Below are 24,825 nucleotides of genomic sequence, written 5' to 3'. Positions count from 1 at the left end.
ATTTCCTCTCCAGCTTATGTAAAAACCTCTGTAACTTTGCTCTGCTTCAGCAGCATCAGGTAATGTTCAGATGTTGATTCATGGTTTTCTTCAGTTTTTGTTCTACTGCAGAATATTTTTAACCTCCTAGGACCTGGCGTCCACATACAGTGGGGCAAAAAAGTATTTAGTCAGCCACCGATTGTGCAAGTTCCCCCACTTAAAATGATGACAGAGGTCAGTAATTTGCACCAGAGGTACACTTCAACTGTGAGAGACAGAATGTGAAAAAAAAAATCCATGAATCCACATGGTAGGATTTGTAAAGAATTTATTCGTAAATCAGGGTGGAAAATAAGTATTTGGTCAATAACAAAAATACAACTCAATACTTTGTAACATAACCTTTGTTGGCAATAACAGAGGTCAAACGTTTACTATAGGTCTTTACCAGGTTTGCACACACAGTAGCTGGTATTTTGGCCCATTCCTCCATGCAGATCTTCTCGAGAGCAGTGATGTTTTGGGGCTGTCGCCGAGCAACACGGACTTTCAACTCCCGCCACAGATTTTCTATGGGGTTGAGGTCTGGAGACTGGCTAGGCCACTCCAGGACTTTCAAATGCTTCTTACGGAGCCACTCCTTTGTTGCCCGGGCGGTGTGTTTTGGATCATTGTCATGTTGGAAGACCCAGCCTCGTTTCATCTTCAAAGTTCTCACTGATGGAAGGAGGTTTTGGCTCAAAATCTCACGATACATGGCCCCATTCATTCTGTCCTTAACACGGATCAGTCGTCCTGTCCCCTTGGCAGAAAAACAGCCCCATAGCATGATGTTTCCACCTTCACAGTAGGTATGGTGTTCTTGGGATGCAACTCGGTATTCTTCTTCCTCCAAACACGACGAGTTGAGTTTATACCAAAAAGTTCTACTTTGGTTTCATCTGACCACATGACATTCTCCCAATCCTCTGCTGTATCATCCATGTGCTCTCTGGCAAACTTCAGACGGGCCTGGACATGCACTGGCTTCAGCAGCGGAACACGTCTGGCACTGCGGGATTTGATTCCCTGCCGTTGTAGTGTGTTACTGATGGTGACCTTTGTTACTTTGGTCCCAGCTCTCTGCAGGTCATTCACCAGGTCCCCCCGTGTGGTTCTGGGATCTTTGCTCACCGTTCTCATGATCATTTTGACCCCACGGGATGAGATCTTGCGTGGAGCCCCAGATGGAGGGAGATTATCAGTGGTCTTGTATGTCTTCCATTTTCTGATGATTGCTCCCACAGTTGATTTTTTCACACCAAGCTGCTTGCCTATTGTAGATTCACTCTTCCCAGTCTGGTGCAGGTCTACAATACTTTTCCTGGTGTCCTTCGAAAGCTCTTTGGTCTTGGCCATGGCGGAGTTTGGAGTCTGACTGTTTGAGGCTGTGGACAGGTGTCTTTTATACAGATGATGAGTTCAAACAGGTGCCATTCATACAGGTAACGAGTGGGGGACAGAAAAGCTTCTTACAGAAGACGTTACAGGTCTGTGAGAGCCAGAGATTTTCCTTGTTTGAGGTGACCAAATACTTATTTTCCACCCTGATTTACCAATAAATTCTTTACAAATCCTACCATGTGGATTCATGGATTTTTTTTTCACATTCTGTCTCTCACAGTTGAAGTGTACCTCTGGTGCAAATTACTGACCTCTGTCATCATTTTAAGTGGGGGAACTTGCACAATCGGTGGCTGACTAAATACTTTTTTGCCCCACTGTATGTGGACATCACATTTTGGGTTATTTAGACCAAAATACTCAATTTTGCTCTACAAGGGCCTGATATCCACTTACGAAGACATTATAATGCTACAGTTCTAATGAAATTTTAAACGAATATCCTCATATGTGGCTCTCATTTTTCTTAGAAACAAAAAATAGGTAAAAAAAAAAATCTGCTAATTCTTTGTTTTTACACTCATCAGGTCCCAATCAGCCCAGATATCAAAGAGAAATTAAAAATGCATGCCGTGGAAGAGTTCGGGTCTCAGGAGATTAAGGTTATCTGCTATAAAAAGCCAGACCAGGAAAATCTCCTTAATGTTTTTCTGTTTTATCATCAGTTACTTTGACACAAAGGCTGCGACGCTTACACCTCTAATGAAGTCTCACAAGTGTCAGTACTGATAAATGATCAGAATTACATTTCTGACTGTCTGAGGCAAAACTGAATCGAATTGAATCGAATCAGGACCTTGTGAATTGGAATTGAATCAGTTATAGAAATCAGTAACGATACCCAGCACTAGTTATCCTATCTGAGATGAGACAGACCACAGAGTTTGCTGTTTGTATAAGCAATTCTTTATTCATTAAATACTGCATCCATGGTGATTGGATGGTACATGGAAGACAATCTTCAGAGGCATGTAAATACACCAGGAAACTCTCCAACACAAAACCATCATTATTACAGGTTATGGGATTCTCTTCACTGTTGCAGCCTGAACTCATGATCATCATAAAGACGTACGTATAGTTCACAGTCAGTGCAGTGCGGGGAGTTAGTAAAAGTTGCCCAGTATTATTAAACACAATGTCATGACTTGCAAGACTGTTGTGGAGCTCTGGTTAAGTTTTTTATTGTTATGTTCACCATGAAATGTAAAACATTAGGTAGAACTGGCTGATCGTGGTCTTAATTAGTGACACTATGATGTTACAGAAGGTGTGATTAAAACAATGATTTGCATTTACGTCGTCCAGTCTGCTGCATCTGGCACATGTGAAGAACACAGTTCATGTCCAGGATTTTATATGAAAGTCATCCAAGTAATTCGATTAGTAACTGGTTTGCATCATATTTATTACTTAGAATGAGACACACCAACAGAAGGGTCGGAGCTAAGAGGCTCCTTTAGCTCTCAGTTTAGACAGCAGCATCTCATTCTTCCGACACTCCTAGTGGGGAAAAAAGTTATTATTGTTACATGATCATTACACTCAGAGGGTCATTGTTGAAAATTATTATAGCACATTTCCTGAAATACAGATTATGGACCTCAACAGCAGAAAGTAACAAGCCTTTATTTAAGGCAGACCTATAGTAGAAACTAGGATGCAATGATCATTTTTCAGTATAAAGCCTAATCTCAATCCACTCAATCGTGACCTGTGATTTACTGCAAAGCATTTTTAATTCTGAGGCGACTCTTTAATCAAAAAGACAGCTCAAATCAAATCTGCAAATCTTGTTGATTAAAGCATTTTTTTTATTAGAGTGGGTTGATATTGGCTGATGTTAGCTATGATCTATAGGTATCGACAGTTATTATGGGAAATACACAGGAAAAAACAAAGATATATATACACATAAAAAAACCACCACCACCAACAACACACACAAAAAAACGAGACCTGGGAGAAACACCTTTTAACAATGTTATTTGATGGCACTGCACAGTTTGTCCACTAGATGGCACTCTTCAACTCTGTGTTTGGAAAGCTACAACCGCAGACACCCAATTCAAACACTGGGAGGCATAAACAAGTAATCTGATGACATTATCTATATTTAACATTCATATTAAAACTTCATTCTACTCCTTTTTCAGCATGCACATTGTAGCTATAGAGACACATGAAAACTTGAAGTTTTTTCTTCTTTTCTCTTGTTATTTCAGTTATATTTGCATGTTTGAATAGAACATGGGTAAGATTTACACTCCCACTTTTTCATATTTAACTGTGTTTGCTGAAACAAAAGTGTTGCTTTATTGACTGCAAACTATACAGCACACAAGTCATGTAATTTATTTGGTTAATTTGTTTTAATATATTATGACACACTGTTTTCTAAATGGTGGTGTGCACATTTGTTTCACATTGTCTTGTGATCGATTTGCATAATTTGCAGTGAATATTTTTTCTGTTTTCTTGAATTATCAGACTGCTTTTTTCATTCTTTCCTGGTTTAAGCTAAAGAGAAGGCTGAGGATGGCGCTGGTTTAAGTGCAGAAGCCCACCAAACAGCTGACTAATCAGCTGATCTACTCCATGGCAGGACTGCCAAGGACAGACTCACAGCCTGAGTTGAAGAGGTATAGCTTGTTACCAGAGAGACAGAAGGCAGGAGAATAAACCAGCTGTGCTCTACTAAACCATCTGAGGTATACCCTGTCATGATTCATGCCTACTGTCTCGCACCACAAATGAACCAGCTGCTAATGGATGCGACACACAAAGAACAGCTAACTGAAGGCCGGACATTCCCGAGTCCCATGGATCCCCAGAGGAGACTGGTCCCATCCAACTACCAAATATGTTTTCTCACTACCACATTGAGGCTCCCGTCAGGCATCATAGTGGCTAAGGTGAACAGGCTTATGGCTCGATACATGAGTGGAGCCACAGAAAGGAATTAGCAGGAGCACCACCGGAGGGGCGAAGCACCACCAACTGGTGGACAGAAGAGTCACTCAACAGTGCAAGACCAGACCTACCTGTGGGCTAAGCCTATGACTCAGTGCCGCACACATGGATCCATGAATGCCTAGAACTACAAAAGATCAACAGGACCCTAAGAGCCTCCGTTAGGAACTCCATGGGGATGTGGCGAACATCACTACAGGCCAGCTTCAAGCCAATAGGATGAGTCACTATCAAGAGCAGGATTTACCAAGGAAATGCTCTGTTCCCACTGCTGTTCTGCATAGTCCTGAACCCCTGGACTGGAATGGACCAATGCCAACCACCTCCTCTACATGGATGACATCAAGCTGTATGCCAGGACAAGACATCGATTTACTGATCTACACCAACGGCACTGGAATGTCTTTCAGGCTGGAGAAGTGTAGTTGGATGGTAACTACTACTTAGTAGTCAGAACTGAGGGGATTGCAGACAAGTACTTGGTAATCCCACGGGCAAATGGGAGCCACAAAGAGGCTCCAACCACCAAATACCTGCACACAGTAAAAAGCAAGTCCACAGGACTCAGCTGAATGGAAAGAACAAGATGGACCTCAGGTCCTCACCCTGAAAGAACAAGATCATGGATGAAGTGGTGTAAATGAGCTTTCTCTGAAAGTTGGCTGGCCTCTCCCTTAGAGACAGGGTAAGGATTTTAGACGCTGGATTATCTCTCTCGGCTGGCCGAGCTGGAGGAGGAGGCTGAGGAGGGGGAGGTCTGCTGCGCCCACGACCAGGCAGCAGAAGAAGATGGATGAATGGAAATTCACAGCACTTAGAGCGATAACTCTGAACCTGTTTTCTTCAATTAGTAACAGTAATGTTGTCTTTACCTTACAATATAAAGCGCTTTGAGGCGACTTGTTCAGATGTGACAGTATATTCTATAAAAATTAAATTGAATTATTGACCTGTTTTATAGTAAAGTTTCGGTAGCTTCTCTGCATTGTGTTAGCACATGGCATTGAAGAAAATGATAGTAATTCTAATTTCTTTCTTATATTTAAATGTTGTATCGTTACAGCACATTCAGATAGAAATCTGCTAAGAATTTTTGTTTTGTATTTCAACCCTGTAAGCTGAAAGATCTAGAGGTGGTCAGGAGAGAGGATGTTCAGGGACTTATTTTAAATGCTTCTATGTCTTAAATCAGGACAATCGATAAAATAATGAGTGGGTTAATTTGAGAGAAGATGACTGAGTGAATAACTTTCTGTTGAATGTAGCTTTCCAAACTGAGATTGGGAGAAACTCGGGCATGACTGCGAATGACCTCACATCATTCTGAGGTCATTTTTCAATAAAACACCAAACTATGAAACATTTGTCAACAAACACTAACTGTTCACTTTTGTAGGCACATCCATTTATCACTAACGCTGTCTAACACGGCAGTCGTTGGTTGTGACACTTTTGATTTTTTTGCTTCACAGCCATTCTGAAGGCTACAGTTTGTATCTTCCAACACGATTAGGTGTTATGTTTTGTGAAACCCATCTTTATCCCTAAGAATAATAGCTCACTATACCTTACTGAATAGCATTCATCTTTCATTGTAATGGTATGCTCTAACTGTAAATGCCCTCTCAGAAACAGCCAGCAGCACTTAAGCACATGCTTTTCTTACCTCTTTAAAGTCCTTGACAGTTTTGAAATACAGCCTCTGCTTGTCAAGGAGCTCCAGGTACTCATCATTCAGCTGATCTCGCCTCATCTTGTTCTCCTGCTTCTTTTTCTCCATCTGAAAAAGCAGAGAAACACATGCCGTACCAGTACTGCGGGAGTCTGTCTCGAAACAGGACAAACTTTGCATCATTAGGCTGTGACATGCGGGTCCATATACCCTGAGCTCATTATCTTATCTGTAGTCAGCATTATCAAAAACATTTTTGTGTGTTCCTGATACTGACCACTAAATCTGTAATTTGGTTCCATCCCTATAACGCACGTTTATAAAGAGAAGAGCAGCAGAATTCCCCTTTTACAGAAAGACTTGTACCTTGATGCGATTCTGTTTGATTCCCTCGACTATCTGCTCCATCTGTTTGAGGAACTGCTCTTTGGCAGCTGAAGACGACATGGCTCTGAACAAGAGTAGAGGACGTTAGCACTGTTTCACTGCAATGAGCTAAGAAACGTACTGATAGAAAACTATTCACTGGAACAACATCAGTGTTAGACGTGACAAATGAGCAGAATTATACTTACTGTTGGAAGTTGTCATGAATAGAATTCAAGAGGTTCACCTACAGAAATTAAAATTTTGTTATGAATAGCATTAAGTACGAGTCTATTTGTGACACTTACCAAGGTGTTTAATCAGTCACATGTCTCAAGTGAAACAAAAGCCAAATGCTATCAGAAATTTTACTGGCAATCATTGCGCACCCTGCTGACAGGGGTCTGCTGTGGTTACTTACCTCCTTCTCAAGATAGACTTTCTTATCATCCAGTGTATTATACAGAGTGAAGAATTGCTTAGTCTCTTTGTGAGTAGCAGAAACTGAAAGGCACAAAAAGAACAAGCATTTCTTTATAACTCCTGATTTTTATGGGGTTCATTTGTGACCTGCACACAGCAACAACACTGGTCAAAGCAGATGAACAGGAGGAAATTACCTTGACTGTAGAGTTCAATGAACCTCTTCTGATACTGTGTCAGCTCAGCTCGGCTTGGCACCTCATCAATCTTCCTCTGCAAGATGGCAATCTCTCGGTTCCTGCGAGCCTGTGAAGAGTGAAGCGATATATACATATATGAATGAGTGAATACGTTCCTGATGTAGTTATCACTTGGGCTTGCTACATCGATCACTAAACAAGACTTTTTGTCCACCACTAAATGCGGTTGGTTAGTGATCGCCAGTTTGTCCATCTGTAACTTGAAGTCTCCCCTGCTTCTAAAAACATTTGTGAATTCCAGCGTAGTACTATGATAGGATGCCACCTGTGCAACAAGTCCAGTCGTGATGTTTCCTTACTAATAAATATTCCACGGTCAACTATTGTTGGTTTATAACAAATATGAAGCCACTGGGAAGGACAGCAACGCAGCCAGGAAGTGGTAGGCCATGTAAAAGTCAAGAGCTTCGTGGAATGGGTTTCCACAGTCGAGCAGCTGCATCCAAGCCTTACATCAAGTGCAATACAAAGCCTCGGATGCAGCTGCTTGGTCATGGAAACCCATTCCATGGAGCTCTTGTCTAGGTTTGGGGGTTGCCAAGTGTAAAGTTTGGTGGAATGGGGGATTATGACGTGGGGTTATTTTTCAGGAGTTGAGCACATACCCTTAGCTCCAGTGAAAGGAGACTTTTTGGATAATTTCATTCTCCTAACTTTGTGGGAAAAGTTTGGGAGAATGCCCCACATGCCATCCCAGCCTACCTTCAAGTTTGCGCGAAAAATATATGAGTGAAGCCTTACAGACTCAGCTGTTGCCCGGATTAACAAGGTATGTGTCTGTTATTGAGGAACCAGTATTGAGAAGTGGGCTAATGGAGCAAGAAGGCACAAGGGATGAGAATAGGGAGCTGGTGGTATATTAATATGCAAGTAATTCTTGTGGAAGGGGTTACATGAAGAGCATGTAGCACCTATGGATTTTCTGACACCCAAAATCTAGACTAAAAGTAAACAACTACTAGGTCAGGGTTCTAAGGAGCTTGGAACGAAAAGCGTCTGGACTTCTTTAAGTTGCTTGAAGACGTTTCACCTCTCATCCGAGAAGATTCTTCTGTTCCAGGGTCAAATGGTGGAGAGTCCCAGATTTAAGCTCTGTGGAAGGTTCCCCCCGAGAGGGACAAAATGACCTCCTAATGATCCTCTACCTAATCACATGAGCCAAGGTGTGAAAGCGGGTGTGGTTCACAATCAGCCAGGGTTTCAGGTGAGCTCATTGGGAAACCTGGCCCCACCCTATCATGTGATTCATGTGATTTCCTGAGGTCAGATGGCCCAGGATGTGAGTGGGCGTTAAGGTGTCTGTGAAGGGATCTCAAAACTGGATTATAGATGGCAGACAGTTGGTGTCATAAGCCCCGCCCTCTGTTCAAAGATGGTCGCTCACAGTGGACATAGATGCTTCTTTCACTCCTCTTTCAAACCATCTGTCCTCTCTGTCCAAAATGTGAACATTGGCATCCTCGAAGAGTGACCTTTGACCTTTAGATGCAGATGGACTGCTGAGTCTTGTCCTGTGGAGGTGGCTCTTCTGTGTTGTGCCATGCGCTTGTGAAGTGGCTGTTTGGTCTCTCCAATGTAGAGGTCTGGGCATTCCTCGCTGCACTGTACAGCAAACACCACATTGTTAAGTCTGTGTTTTGGTGTTTTGTTTTTCGGGTGAACCAGTTTGTGTCTGAGTGTGTTGCTGGGTCTGAACACCGGCTACATAGGGGATGACAATGTTGTTGCGTTTGTCTTTCTTTTCCTCCCTCGCTGGTGTCTGATCGTCTTTTCTGTGCCTCTTTGCTGACTTGATAAAAGGCCAATTAAGATAATCACATGTTTTAAGCGCTTCCCTGACATGTGTGTGTTCCTTCTTTGTCCCTTCAGGCAGTCAAAGAGGTGGTACTGGTCCATGTGTGTGGGCTTCTGGTAAACTTCAGTGTTGACGTTTCCATTCTCCTCAATGTGCACAGCACAGTCCAGGAATAGCAAACAGTCATCCTTTGTGCCTTCCCTGGTGAACTTGGTGTTTTTATCCACAGCACTGATGTGAGCAGTGAGGGATTCTACTTCGTGGGTTTTGATTTTGACCCAGGTGTCGTCTACATATCTGTACCAGTGGCTGGGTACTCTCCCTTTAAAAGAGCCAAGAGTCTTTCTCTCTACTTCCTCCATGGAAAGGTTGGCTACAATAGGTGACACCGGGGAGCCCATGGCACAGCCATGTTTTTGCCTGTTGGTCAGGGTTCCAACATCTGGAATAAGCATCTGCAATCACAACTAGAGATGAGGTCCAACACAATTCTTGCTGCAAGTAGGAGCCAGTACCTCAGGTGAGGGGGGAGATATCATCATCCCCACCCTCTGAGATTAGGTACCAAGCACTAAGAACAACTAGTGCATTGAAGACATTGAGTGCAAGAGAAGCGGACCTAAAAAAAAGAGGATCATAACTAAGCTGGAAACCTGGACCATCCATAGCCAAATACCAAGACTACGTGACATACACTCTGGAGGTCTACCAGAAGATGTGAATGAAGGATTATGGACAATCCTTGATGTGACGATCACTGAAACAAACCTGACACCATGGCAGCAGTGATAACTGAGGCGATCGGCTCTAAGATGAACAGCCACAAGGAGCAGTACCCTCCACGGAGAAAGAGATTAGAGGCCAAGATCAAGGCAGCACAGATGGAAATCAGTCAACTATTGGAGCTGCACAAAGGTGTGAAAACAAGTACAGCAAACTGTCCATTCCCGAGGCCTTGGAAACAGCCAAGCAAAGACTCACAGCCTTGGCTTGCCGTCGAAGAGACCACAGAGATAGAAGCCAGGGAGATAAACCAGATGTTCTCCAGTGAACCATCCAAGGTGTATTCTCAAGGAACAGCCCCAACAAAGCTGCTAATAGATGAGACACACTGAGAATGGCTAACTGAAGGCAGGACAGTCCTGATCCCCAAGGATCCCCCCCAGAAAGGACTGGTTTCAGCACAACATGGAAGCTCCTGTCAGGTGTTATAGCGGCTAAGATGAATGGGCAATAGATAAGTGGGGCCCAGAAACACCAGAGGGGCAAAATAGCAGCTACTTAGAAAGCCTTACCAAGTTTTATCAGAATTCATTCAAACCTTTTTGAGCTAGCGTGTTTACAAACAGACTGATTACACAGACGCATGCAGACACTACCAAAAACATGACGTCCTTGGTGGAGGTACAGGAGATAAAGAAACAGCTTCTCGGAGTTCCCCGTCCCGGTCCTGGGGCCAATTTACTTTTCATCATAAAAAACATCCTTTTTACTCAACTGCAGAGTATCACGAAGAGATAGGTTTGACTCAGGGACTTGTGTAGGTAACTACCCAAGTGCTTGCTCAAGGGGGTCATTTGATTGTTGGGATATACTCATTATTATTGTAGGGTTACAATATATAGTGTCACAGACATGGGGGACAACACCCCTTTCCTACTGGTAGAAAAATGCACCACTGTCAACCAATCAAAATATGATGTGGCAACACATGGAATTTGGCTGCTTAGGAAGAGGGGAAAGATTTGGGAGTGACAGCGGTGAAAGAGAGCGAGAGCAATAGCGAGTTTTGTAATGTGAGAGATTTTAATCAGCTTTTCTGCCTCGGTTATCCCCTCAAAACTGAGTCTTCTCCCAAACCAACAAAACACAAACCAAAAATCAGCAAACATAACTCACAAAGAAAGAACAATATAGAAGTGTACCAAAGACTAAAAAGAGTCCATGGTTTAATAACTGGTTAGCAAACTGATTTACTCTTTACCAGGAGGTTTGTGTTAGTTTAGATCACTGGTTCTCAAAGTGTGGGGGCGCAGAGTTCTGACAGGTGGGGCGCAGGTTACCTGGCAGGAAAGTCACGTGGAACTAATGTTTAACATCGGAATCACTTTTACGGGAGAACAAAGAAATTCGCGGCATGCAGGATAATAACATGCGCAACCGCTGCAGCTGTGTGTGTTAGTCGACAGCCGCAATAAAGAGGTGTACAAAAATTGCAAACACGTGGTCGGGTCTGTCGTGCATCGTTTACAGCGGTGCTGAAACCCAGGATTGGGGCGCGAGAGACCCGACCACCTGTTCGACTTACAGTTGTTAGGGTGGTTTAAGAAGTAGTTACCATGAGCAGGCGGATCTTCTGTAGCTTCTCTCTCCCTGTGTTGTACTGTTTGTCAATCAGCTGGTCCCTCTCCTAAGGAAAGAGAAAGTGCTGTAAATCAAATCTGAGTGGAAAGCTCAAGTTAACTTTCACCTACTCACAATCTAGGAACGGCAACAATGACTTTATACTGTAAGAGACGACAGCCAGCGTATGATATGTACCTTCTCTTCCTCTGTATCCTGTCCTGATGCAGACTTTAGCTCCTGAATGTTCCTCTGCAGACGAGCCATCTCTTCCTGCATACAGAGCTCAGGCATTAAGAGGAAGAAATGGTGCTAGTGACCATCAGCAGGATACACAGTGACAGTGATTGCATCGATGCTCACTCTGCAGTGTGTGCGGAACTCCTGCTCCTGCTGCTTCAGGTTCTCGTTCATCGTCACCAGAGCCCTCAGCTTATCGAGCAGCCTGTTCAACAAAGAAACATTTGATCAGAAAGTCACCGACTGATGAAAGGAGACACATTTTGTCACTGCCAGTAACCTCATGTGTTTTAGTACAATTGTCACTAAAACTTCCACAGTCGATTCAAACTCTAGCATTAAATATAAGCTGGTTGAGGCAGAAACAATATGGACTTAATTCTGATCAGAGTCTGGAGAAGGAATAGTTTATTCTTCATACAAATGGAGCAGCAGGGAGTACATACTGGACATGGGGTGTCTGTGTTTGTGGTGTGCTAACAGAGAAGACAGCAGCATGTGTTAGTTAGTAATGTAAACTAGGGCTGCTCGATTATGGCAAAAATGATAATCACGATTATTTTCACTGAAATTGAGATCACGATTATTTGACGATATTTATTTAACCCTTTAAGACCTACTATAGAACCAAGTCCACCAGAGCTTATATTATTTTTATTTATTTTTTGTACATGCTGTAGTGCCATTTGTGGGAGCATTTCAAGTTGCTATACATCAATACAACTGTTATAGCCCATATTTTAATAATATGTATGCATTAAGTGCATAGTAATTACATAAATTGCAAAAAAGTGCAATAAACTACAAAAAAAATTGAAAATCGCTTTTGTTTTGTTTACATATATTTCTACTTGGAGAAGTTTAAGAGGTTTATCCCTCAAAACTTTAAATACAATAAAGTTGCAAAAAATAGTTTACAACAACAGGAAATTTATTTTGAGTGTCTTCATAGTTTTATTTTGGAGATACACCAATTTTTATATACTGCAGGAAAAACAAAACAATCCTATGATGCAAATTTGCAAAGAAAACAGCATGTGCATCATTTCACTGTGGGAAGTGTTACGAACAGCTGATAGGAACGGCAAAGCGTGTTTCTGGAATATTATGTTTTTGTACCTGCAAGCGCTTTTTATGCAATTTTTGCAAAGCTATATGTGGAAGGAAACCGTGACCGAGGACAAGCTGATGGCATCAGATGTAAGTACAACTCCTCCGGTTTCATATGCAAAACAAATTATTGCGCTAGCTTACACGGTTCAGGTTCTACAGGGATTTAAAAATAGTTACGCAAAACGGAGCGTGCTGCTCTGACCGGCTTTAAAGGGTTAACAATGACTTTAAAAAAATAATATAAAATAGTGTGCAACACCACTGAAGTTTTTTTTACCTCTCTTTTCAACCAACAGCAGTCACTCTCCTCTCCAAATAACTTCTGCTTAGCTTTCCGAGCTTCCCTCGGGTCCTCTTAATCAGCGGTCTCCAACCTTTTTTGCGCCACGGACGGTTTATGCCCGACAATATTTTCACGGACCGGCCTTTAAGGTGTCGCGGATAAATGAGGGAGGGGCTAATAATCGGCTCAGTCATTTTTAATGATCGTTGAAAGCCCAGATCGTAATCGTGATTAAAATTCGATTAATTGAGCAGCCCTAATGTAAACCAGTTAATAACACATTCAAACAGACTCATCAGGCAACACAAGAACAACCATGAGACTGCTTACTGAGCAGCACACGGATGCTTCCCACCACATGGACTGCAAAAGTACAAATGAGCAGGTCTATTAACAGGAAATAAACCTATTATTACTCAAAGCTGCTTCATAGATGCACAGAGGGCAAAGTCCAGTGTCGGGTAGGCCCAGAATCACGGGTTACATTTGCTGCTGCACTGCTGCAGCTGAACAGGCAGCCAGTCATTTGATTTTAAAGAACTTCTTCACCACAAGATGTGACTGCTGTTGTTTACACTGGACTTTCAACACTGAGGAGACGTCTTCATATATCATAGCATGTGCTGCTATAATGATATTAGACATCATTTTGGTGGTGGTCAGAGGGCCCGGTGGCGCCAGTGTCCGGCAGCCTCGCCTCTGTCAGTGCGCCCCAGGGCAGCTGTGGCTACAATGTAGCTTGCCATCGCCAGTGTGTGAATGTGTGTGTGAATGGGTGAATGACTGAATGTAGTGTGAAGCGCTTTGGGGTCCTATGGACTAGAAAAGCGCTATACAAATGCAGGCCATTTACCATTTTGTGATAGAGGTGATTCATCTTTTACTTGTTTGTTCTAAAAATAAATAAATAAATAAAAAAACCCAAACAAACGACATTGGGCTGAGCTGACGGCGTGTTCGTTGAAGGTTCTTCGATCGTTAGTTGATTTTAGAACCTTGATGATAGTTTCAATGCAAACGAAGTGTGGCAATAAAAACAGAATAGCAAAAACGGAATAGGAAAAAATGATTGTTTTTTTATATTATTTTTCAGTAAATACTTTCTGTCAGTTTTTCCTGGATTTATCAGAGTGCAGAGCGTGGAAGGAGAGTCCAAAAAATAAAATACAGGAGGTTCACAGCAGGCAATTTACTGCATTTTAAAACGGTGCAATCCATGCATTATTAGTAAAACTGCTGGTAAGCCATCTACGCAATAGATTTTTTTACAAATAGTGTTATTAAAGTGTTTATTTATTCATCGTCAGGATTCAATCGGGTGCTGCACTTTCGGTTCATGCTCCAAAACCCTCGCATGTGGCAGAATTACAACAATTCAAAGACGAGCGGGCCGAACCCCCCCCCAAACCACAGGAAGGGGGCAAAGACTTTGTCAACACCACTGTAGAGATCTACAAGAAGCTGCTCAAACCAGCTCTGCAGATTAAAGGGTCGAGCCCATTTTAGTACAGCAATCACACACTATGTTTGTCAATACAAAATGTGGCAAATCCACTTAGCCAAGAAAATGGATCGAACATCAGTTACAGAAACAATCGCCTTCAAAAAAGGGCCGTACAACAAAAACTGACCAACATCAGAGCAACATACATGCTGGCTTCCTGCAGAACTTTTCCTTCCCTAGCCAAACAGGAGTACCTCCCATCTCTACTGAAAGGGATTCTGGGAAATGCAGTCTTCTAAAGATAATATGTATTGAACGCTCTTTCTGGGCAGAAAATGAAATCCATAATTAGCAGCTCTCAGATAATCTGTTGCTGGCAATAAATCACTTACAAAATAACCCACAAAATGCTGTCATCAAACCACACAGAGTGCAGTAAAGTTACAACATAAAATGGCATATTATGGCAACAAGCCCATCAGTAGGTGCCCATCTATGTTTGACAGCACATTTTACCTTTATTTTTTATTCTAATGTGGAGCAGACAGTGTCCACATTACAAAGGTGCTGTGTAACTACCAGTACATTCAATTTTACTCCAACAAGAATATATACTAGGTGGGGAACTGGTTGATGTATTGTTAAAAAAAAGTGTATAAAAAATGTATATTCAAGATTTAGATTAGAAAACATTTCAACGCACATGTGTGTGAATATTTTGAGTTCGCAGTTCTTGAGAATAAAACGTTAGCAGATAACAGAAGGACCGTTTTTGTTGACTCACCTCCTGTCAGCCTGCTCCTCCACTTCTTCCAAACACACCAACTCTTTCCCCAAAGTCTCTGACACCTTTGTAGCCTGCAAATTAAAGCTACTGATCAAAGCATCTGAATGGCTGATAGCTCCCTGAAATGTAAAACATATTACACTGGACATTTCACTGAACGTTTTAGCTCAGTTCTTTGCCAAACAGTTTTGACTAATTCTATTTCAATGTGAACAACTCTACATGTACATGCATGTGGAAGAGAAGGCGCATCCTGATGATGAGAGGATGAGATGATGGATGGCATCCCAGGGAGTCTCCTCCCAGATCTGGACCAGAGCTTCAGATGGACCAAAGAGGTCAGGCAAACGTGTGGCCCAGGCATTGGTACCAATATCCAGGTGCTGTTAATCGAATGTAGACCAACGGTCTTAAAAAAGCAAAAATGCTGCCCCTCAGTGGAAAGTGTTATGGTGTTATTATTACAAAAAAAAAAAAAGATTCCCAGAAGTGGACCCAGCTCAGACAAACTCCATAAATACTGGCAGCAGCAGCTGGTACCAGTACACCCATACACCAGTGCCATCAAAATCCTACGTCGCCTTGTTCTCAAGTCATCGCATTTGCAAGACTTTCAGAAAACTTGACCTCTGACATTTCTGATTCCCTGTCCTGTGGTGACAACAAAATAGGTCACTTCTTAAATGCAAAGGTGATTTTGTGTCCCAGCTCATTTTCTGAAACACTGTGTGTGTGTGTGTGTGTGTGTGTGTGTTAAACAATCACAGTGTAATATATCAGGTGTTGTTGTTCATTTGAAGGACCAGGTGTTTTTCTATCATTAAGAGGCTGCACTTTCATTTGTACCATGGTTGGAGGTAAACCAGTGGATCAGATCCATACTGGGCAGTGAAGTAAGCCTTGACCTGAGCTCACCTCCGTTAGTTTCCTCTTGTCCTCATCACAGCCCATCTTCACCTCTGCATGCTTGGCTTGCAGCTGTGGCCACAAAACAGATACAGTCAAAGCTCTGACACTATTACGACTGCCACAACCAAATCACTTCATGCTTTTGCTACATTAGGATCAAAAGTTTGCTTCACAGTTACCGAGACACAGTTGAGGACGGCACATTCATTAAACCACAGTGACCTACACACCTCCCCCAGCTCTTTAGTCTTCTGCTGGATCTGTTTGTTGAGCGAGGCGACCACCCTGTGGTGCTGCTGCAGTGGGCCATAATGCTCATGCTCCTCTGAGGACAGCTCTAACTGCTGCAGGGACACAAGGAGGACACAACAGTCAGCAAAGCAATGCTCTTAGAAAGATGAAGATGTCTACCATTAGGTGACATTCTGGTTTGGATTCATGCTAACTGGTGATTTTTTCACTGCGTTTGATTAAGAAGAAAGTCCGAATGAACACTTTAAAAAGCTGCCAACACACAGCAGCATCTTATATACAGCTGGTGTTTAGGACAGAACTGTACTATAAGATCACCCTCTCTTTGACTAACACAGCAACTGCAGTCTAAACTTGGACCAGACAGTGTAGAGCTGCTTACCTTCTCGGCGTACTCAGAAGCAAACTGTTTGATCTCTTCAGACTGCAGCCCGACGAGCTGACCCACTGCACTTGCTGTCAGCTTCCCCTGAAAACACAGGCTCAGTCACTACCACAGTGCAGCGGTGAGGAAAGGCAACAGGAATCAAAGAAAACTCCATGCAATCAACAAGATTATTCAGTGACAGCTGAATATCAGAACAGCCACTATTTGGCTCCTTTACATACATTTATATGTTTGGGTTGTCCGGATGCAGAAATGTTCTGCTTCTCTGTGCCGTGTGTTTTATTTACATACCTCCTCTGTTGCCATGGCAGCCATGTTGGTCATCAACGTTTTAATTCGCATCTAGGAAGAAAATAAATGTCATTTATTTGTTGAACACAATATGGTCTTATTTTATTATTCCAGGCTTTTTAACAGACCGATGACACAGATCACAACAACCTGAGAGCTTCCACACGCTGGCTTTGAGTTTTTCCTATTCATTAGTGAGCTATAGATTTTTGTTGTACTTCTAAAATGGCAAAGCCCACACCAAACAGCATTATTTTAAGGCCCAGGAACAACAGGAAAATCAAGAACAAGAGCACGAGACAAAAGTTCAACCCAAATAACAGTAGACGAGCTCAGTTACTGTCTTATCAAGCTGCTTTTCATTCCAGCTAAAACTAAACTTGGCTCACTGTTAACAGTCCTGACAGTACACAAAAGTTATGATTCACTGTGAATCTCTGTGAGTTTCTGTGGGAGCTGATTGTGGTTCAAATGTGTACAGCTGAACTTTAAGTCTGTATTTACTCTGAGTTGTGGCACTGTTGCCTAGTACTTCCTTGGGTCTTTTTCTTACAGTATAAAGCACCTTCAGGTGACTTACTGTTGTGATTTTGTGCCACATAAATAAAACTGAAGTGAATTAAATGTTTAAACTGAAAGGCTTAGCGGATCATTTTTTGCCCTCTACTGTAAACGTGTGCCTAATTTGTCTTTCTGTATAAAATGCTCAGTAAATAAAGTTCTCACTTCCTCTACTGCCTGCAGGTCCTCTTCCTCTGACACCACCCCATGAGATGCTGCCTGAGAGCCACCGGCCAGTGAAACCTTCCCCTCATCGACCTGAAAAGGGGCAAAAAGAAGAGAAGATGAAGAACGGAGCAAAATCCTTGCTGACCAGAGAGCAGCCGAACCTCCCTGCAGCTCTACCCACAGTGGAAGCAGCTACAGTCCAGGCCTTCAGGCGCCTACCTTGTCTTGTTTGCTCTGCTTGCTGAATCCATATCGCCTGGAAAAAACAAAACAAACAACGAGTATGAGATATGACTTCAGATTGGAATAAAGTTTACTCTTCTTTTTACCCCAAACCCCCAAAATTCATTTACATCATGCGATAAAAAAGTATCAGCACAAGAAAGCGCATGAATCCATCAGGTGGACAAACTACATGGTTCCTCGATCTGCAGTGTCTGTTTAACTAAAAAACATAAAATAAAATGCAGGAGTGCAGTGAAGCAGCACCACAGTCCATCATGCCAAAATAAGTGTGCACTGTTTGCATTCTCTGACAAACATGTTGAACCACAACACAGGGTGCTGTAAGCAGATGCTGCCCCCCCCCCCCCCAGCTTCACACAGTTATACAGTACTTACAGCAAGAGCTCTGACATTCTAGTACAGAGGCTAGTACAGGGATGGATGAATGAAAAAAACAAAACAATATATCAGATGACACACTGAACATTGTCTAAGTTTAAATCTCAGGTTTTTAATTCTTGACTCGTTTCCTATAAACTAAGATCTACGCTGACACACTGAGAGGAATTAGACACAGAAGGTCAATTTGTGGCGCCCAGAGAAGGAACAGCCCAACGACTGATCCAGCCATAAAACCTCTGTATTCCTATGCATTTACTGACCACCTTATTAGGTGCACCTTGGTGGAGCGCTACCTGAAATCTACGTGGTACAGACTGAACGGTGTAAGAATGTTTACATTATGTAACTTCTGCAGATTTGTGACTTTTAACCTCATCACAATCAATCCTTCTAAAATAAGACATTGTAGTTCTCTTGCCTTTCTTCTGCTGCTTTCTAACACAACATTTAAGCAGGTAGATGGCTGAGCTCATCTGAAACTTTCACCATGTTATATGAAATGTAAAAACATCGGTGGCTGCCAGTCCTGCCCCTCAGCCTCGTAGGAGATGATGTACCATCAGTTTTCCATCGCTGCTCTTAGATAAACAGAAGGCGAGATGCAAAAGCCCTTTGCTGAGATTGGGTCAGTTTTAGATGCATTCAAGTTGTAATTGGGTGGTGTTTACTTAAAAAGAACAGTTTAACAGATATGTCCAATAAAGCGAGCAGCCAGTGCACATTTTAGTCCTATTATTACTATCCTGCTTGGTCTATAAACATCGGAAAATATGAACAAAGCCCAGCAGAGAGAAAAGCAACAACAAAACGAGGGCACCAACAGCCTTATAAGAATAAATGTTGATCTACAAATGGCTCCAAAGAGAAATGACAGAGAGATCTGACATAACTCAGCGCTTTCTATTTACACGGAAATACAAATAAATGAGACAGACGTCTTACAGCCGCTTTGGCAAAAGATGGATTAACAGGGAAAGTGATGCACATCCCGGATGTGAAAGCTCACCTTCCATATTCCAACAGAGTGGAGTGGACCCTGGACTCCTCATCCAGCAGCTCCTCTGCATTCCTGTGCCTCCTGTACTTCCTCTGTGGTTTGTACACTTCCTAGAAAAGAACGAGGCTCATTCAAAAAAGCCCGGCAGTTATCTAAACAACAGACCTACGATTTGACTTTGCTGATTAAGCAGGTGCATTTCATTTTAGTGTATCGTTTGTATCGGTGTCGTCACTCACCAACACGTCCAGCACTGCCCTCACTGCTTTGTCTTTCCTCTGGACGAACTCTTTATCCTGTCACAGTACAGTGAACAGCACCTCTTACACACAGGACGTTTAATGACATGTGGCCGACCAACACTAAACACGTTTCTATGACTGCGAGGGTTGTGATACAGCACTCATTAAAACTTGAATAACGTGTTAGACTTCTGACACTGAACCCCATTCCTACAATGAGACACGAAGTCCCAACGTTACTTTCTTGCCTTCTTGTGATGTTTACCATGTTAATGCCTTTGTGTCTCATTACTTTCAGTTAGAGTGTGTACAATCATCACTACAAGCCCATAGATCTTTCTTCTTATCTTGATTACTCAATATTTTATTGCCTTATTTTTCTGTCTGACTTTGTATTTCATATATATCATGACTACTTTCTGTTTTCATAAACTCAGTCCAGTTAAAACAATCACACTTGAACGTAGGTCAAGATGTAATTAACCAGAGGAACTCCAGGTGGGCTTCTCTGGAAAATCTTTTGTAGTGTTACGCCTACCTGCCATTTATTATTTTTTGTTTGTTGAATACGAGAATAAGCCCAAGAAAGAGGAAGCAGGTGAGAGAAAGAGTAGAAAGGGGGAGGTTTGCTTTGGAGAGCAGAAACAAGAGAGAATGTGTGTGTGAAGGAGACAGGCATGAAGCAGATGTCTAAATACTCATTAGAATTAAAAACCTGGACTTGACCACCCAAAGAAATGGAAGCTGCACAGGAGAGACGAAGAGACTGCAAGCAGGGTGGAGAAGAGAGCGAGAAGGATGGCGGCAAGAGCCAATGGCACGGTTGACGGGACGGTAGTAAGACCTGTTGCCTGTGTGTACGGTATGGGGATAATGGCACTGAGCAGAGGTCATTAACAACTAAATTCTTTAAGTGATTTTATGAACTTTGTATACAAAGATGTGTCCAGTAAAGCTACGTCCTGGTCTTCATGCTGAATGTCTGTTACCTCTGGAAGGCTGTGGGACTTCTGGAACTGAGAAATGGAGTAGGCTCTCACATAATCTCCCATCTCTTCCCGCGTCTCTATGGCTCGCTTCACCAGCCACTGGCATAAAACAACACACAGCTCATCAAACACAAGGACGAACCAGCAGATACAGACTGACCATGTCCATGCTCCAGCTGGACCTGCTAGCTGTACTGGATCTGATGTCAAAGCTCATTAGCTAATACTAATGTTACTCACACGCTTCCAGGCGGCTATGAATACGTTCTTTAAAGACAAATCACAAACATCATGTCAGCGTTTTGAATTCTGTAAAGTATGAAACCCTGAAACTGTGATGACAGGAAAACGTCAGCACTGCATGTGGGTGTGTGAGGGTCCGCCTAGGGGAAACACTGCACACTTTAAGTAGACCACTTAACCTTTTCATTAGCACTTTCCTCAGATGCATTAAGCACATTAATGCATCTGAGATTAGTTTGGCTGAATTCTCCGTGTACCTGTATGACCGGGAAAATGTGGATAAAATCCAACCCTTGGATCTGATGGGGTTCCAGGCGATGAGGACACTTCATCTTTGGTAAAACAGAAACAATTTTCTCTGTCAAGGATCTGCAACGAAACAGCCCTTGCCACTGTTAGAAAGAAACCAGTGTGAAACTGCAAAACCCAGACAAAGAAAAACACTTAAAAGGAAGGAAAAATGTAACCAAATATCTGATGACATTATCCATCTGAGCTGCTCCTAAGTTAGCAAAATCATTCATTTTTAACTGGATTCAAATGTGGCTCGTATGATGTGTCACTTTAAATTGATTTATCTGGACCAGTCTAGAGAAACTTGGAAAGAAATCAGCCAACACTCACATTTTTTGCCCAATAGTTGAGTTTTCTTGGAAAAGAAGATCCACGTCTATGTCAAAATTACAGGTGGTGATGCACCAGGTCATACCCCCAACCACCTGTAGAGGAGAACTGTGAGCTGAGGTTTTCTCAGTTAAATGCACAATAACAATAAATACTTCAGTTCACGGTAGAGGTGGTCTAGCTAATCCAACAGAGAGAAAAACCCTAAAACAAACCAAAGAAACCTGTAGTTTCTCTGCTTCCAACTCGACTTCTCTTCCTGTATCAGTGCTGATGTGCTGGTATTGTCTGAATGGCGACACCCATCATTCAGGAGAATACTGCAGTGCCTACCTACACCTAAATGCAGAACATAAATAGAAGTGGCTTTCCCGCTGCCGGTGATATCATCAAACATGATGGCTTTACTGAGACCTTCATTCACAAGGCGTCACCACAGTAGGTCGCTCAGCAGATGCCCTTGCTGCAAACCCAAAGGGATTTGTTTCTCCTCTCGGAAATCAACCAGGGATCCTAAACTTGTTAAGCAAATATCTAAACAAGTACAGGATGGGATTAATGCTAAACACAGTTTTCAAATATCTGGAGTATGTTTTTATTCAGATTTTACTCCAACAGTTCTGACATAAAGGAATGATTCATATCTCTGCTGACTTGATGTTTCTGTGTTCATATAAGTGCCAGTCATCAGTTGCCAGGTTGCAGGGGCAGTAGCCTAAGCAGGCAACCCCAGACCTCCCTCTGCCCAGTCAGAAACACTGCTGCATTTCAGGCCAGCCAAGAAATATCATCTCTCCAGCATGTCTTTGGTGCACACCGAGGCCTGCTGCTGATAGGACAAGCCCAGAACATCTCACCCAGGAGGCATCCTTGTCAGATACGCGAACCACCTCAACTGGCTCCTCTCAGTGTCGAGGGGCAGCATAGCAGCTCAACTATGAGCCCCTCTCCTCACCGTAGCTCTAAGGGAGATACCCTTAGAAAGATAACTAGTTCCCCACAGCGTGATGCTGCATTACACATTTCACTGTAAAAGAACGGCTTCTTCTACAGCACTTTTCTACTCTGAGCACTCCAAGTGCTTTATGCAACTTCACTCACAGCAGAACTTTTTTCTATGCTTCTCCTACATACGTGCTTCTAACTAACATTCACACACATTCATACTCTGACATCACAGAGCAATTTGAGGTTAGTTTATTGCCTAAAGATATTTGGCATGCAGACTGGAGCAGACAGGGATCGAACTACCAACCTTCAGATTTGTGGGTGACCTGTGACTGTACAGGCCAAGTGATAAGGTTTTCCATCTGGCATGACGATTGGCATTCAGGCCAAAGAGTTCAATCTTTGATTCATCAGACCAGATCATTTTGTTTCCCATGGTCTGCGAGGTGTGTTTTGGCAAACACCAGGTGGGCTGTCGTGTGCCTGGCCACTCTACAGGTGTGATTGGTGGAATGCTGCTCAAATTGGTTTGTGCTCTGACATCTACTGTCAACTATGGGACCTTATATAGACAGGTGTGTGAATTTCCAAATCATGGACTGTCATCTAAATTCTCCAAAGGTAAAGTTGTAAATAATAATCTACATGTCATTTATTCATTTATCTTTAATACATTTGCAAGAATTTCAAGAAAACTTTATTTACTTTGTCGTTATGGGATATGGCGTGTAGAATTCTGAGGTGAAAATTAATTTAATACATTTTACAAAAATATTTTCTACATGGGAGGTTGTATCTTGGGTCAAGGTTTTCAACAGGCTGCTTAGAGTCATTCTTTACCACCAGGTCAATGCACCAGTGATTATTACCCACAGATTACTCTTCCTTTCATATATCACATGGAGCCAGCTGTGGTGGTAGAGCTGATCAAGCCTGCAGCCCACATGCTAAAGTGTCTTTAACCAAGATGGGGGGGGGGGGGTAGAGAGAGTGTGTGTCAATGTCAGAGAGTGCTCAGATAAACCGACTGGGTGAATGACAGCTGTCAGGAGGCACTTTGAATGCTCAGCTGAGTAGAATGATGCTACATCAGTACCAGTCCGTGTAGCCAGCAAGTGCTTGGTGGAGAAGTTTGTTTACTTTTTGGTCACACATCACCTCCTCACTGCCTTTATAGTCAGCTTGTACTCGGATGTGTGTTTAGCTCAATTAGTGAAACATTTTTTTTGTTTCCACCTTCAGCAGGAACAAGTTGTATTAATCTGCTAAAACCAGTTGGGATGGAAGACGAGCAGAGAGGAAGAAAAGAGCAATCAGAAGTCCAGCGTATACCTTATCAAACGGTGACAATCCTTTAATCCGGGCTCGGAAGTATCCAGCTGCCAGCAGGAGCTCCAGGATCTCTGTCAGCTTCACGCTCTGCTCTTCATCCTCCCGGGTTTCCACCTGCAGGCCAGAAACACTTCATAGCTCACACATGGCTGAGGTCCTAATCCGTCTGCTCTCAGACCTTCACATTTACTCTTCCGTTTTTTGTTACTAAAATTACTACTAGCACGATTTTAAACGTTATTAACTCAATCCCAGAAGGTTGATTCTGTTCGTCTGGACGTAGCGTTTTCACTGGGACAAACGTTTCGTCACCCGTCCAGGTGACTTCTTCGGTCTCAGCTGACTGCAGGTTTCCTCGGTCTTATAAACAGTACTTTCGCACAGTGACTGAAACCAGCCCACTGAAGGAACAGCTGTGAGGTCAGTTTCTTGCTCATTAATCAACAGAAAAAAACTTTTTGGGATTTACTTGCGTGGATGGTTTAGCATGCATCAAAACGTTATTAATTCAACATTAACAAACTAGCTTCACCGTTAGCTTCAGTGTTAGCTTGTATCGATATGCGTCCGCAGTGTGACAGCTCAAGCCCATCATCACAGCAGTGTTGAAATCTGATGCAGCTACTTTGTACCTGGATGAGGTTGCCGTCTTGGTCATACTGAGCGCCTATTTTCGACCCGGTTCTTACTCTGTGGAAAACAGACGTAGCCACCGCCATGTTTAACTGCACTGTTGATGACAGTCACGTGACCGTAGCATATGACAGGAAATATTAAACGCAGCGTTTCCAAGTGTGTCCAACGGAATGTATGTTGTATAACAACGACCGAGTGGTTCTGAGTGTGAGCAGCAGATGGGGACACAGCACTGACCTGAAACAGCAAACGGACATAAAGGTGCCTCTGGATGAACAGATAATCAGCTTTGCAACAACAACAAAAAGATTCTTCAGGAGCTTATTGTTTGATAATGTGACAGTATGTCCAAACTATTATATTTTCACAACCACAAGGTATAAAGAGAAATGATAACTGTATTAGAAGATGCTTTCGACCAAGAAGGAGCCATGGCTAATAAAAGAATAAAAACACAAGAGTATTATCAAATGTGGGTCAAACATTTAGTATAC

General features: G+C 42.6%; 1 protein-coding gene across 1 annotated transcript; it reads right to left on the bottom strand.

Moving 5' to 3' along the window:
* Positions 1 to 2,308: 2,308 nt before the first annotated feature.
* On the bottom strand, positions 2,309 to 24,469 carry ccdc93 (CCC complex scaffolding subunit CCDC93). Its single transcript, XM_085383635.1, has 23 exons — positions 24,328 to 24,469; positions 23,696 to 23,809; positions 21,416 to 21,510; positions 21,049 to 21,160; positions 20,549 to 20,647; positions 19,557 to 19,613; positions 19,327 to 19,427; positions 17,913 to 17,949; positions 17,691 to 17,783; positions 16,965 to 17,015; positions 16,668 to 16,754; positions 16,264 to 16,377; positions 16,040 to 16,102; positions 15,122 to 15,195; positions 11,621 to 11,702; positions 11,456 to 11,530; positions 11,253 to 11,324; positions 7,057 to 7,165; positions 6,858 to 6,940; positions 6,646 to 6,683; positions 6,437 to 6,521; positions 6,065 to 6,178; positions 2,309 to 2,928 (listed from the first exon to the last, which is right to left on the bottom strand). Exons 1-23 carry the CDS (start codon positions 24,412 to 24,414, stop codon positions 2,872 to 2,874), a joined length of 1,899 nt encoding a protein of 632 aa, XP_085239761.1. The 5' UTR covers positions 24,415 to 24,469; the 3' UTR covers positions 2,309 to 2,871.
* Between the last annotated feature and the right edge of the window lie 356 nt (positions 24,470 to 24,825).

Source organism: Rhamphochromis longiceps, linkage group LG16, assembly GCF_057381845.1.
Source record: "Rhamphochromis longiceps isolate RC_006_pf linkage group LG16, R_longiceps_female_GT1.1, whole genome shotgun sequence".
Classification (NCBI taxonomy): Eukaryota; Metazoa; Chordata; class Actinopteri; order Cichliformes; family Cichlidae; genus Rhamphochromis; species Rhamphochromis longiceps.
This window is presented reverse-complemented; position numbering and strand designations above follow the sequence as displayed.

Coding starts and splice junctions, on each gene's coding strand:
- ccdc93 (XM_085383635.1), bottom strand. CDS start 24,414: ATGGCGGTGGCTACGTCTGTTTTCCACAGAGTAAGAACCGGGTCGAAA. Junction 11,703..15,121: donor GAGGAGCAGGCTGACAGGAG/GTGAGTCAACAA, acceptor TTTGTTGAACAG/GCTGCTCGATAAGCTGAGGG. Junction 6,522..6,645: donor ATTCATGACAACTTCCAACA/GTAAGTATAATT, acceptor ACTCTTGTTCAG/AGCCATGTCGTCTTCAGCTG.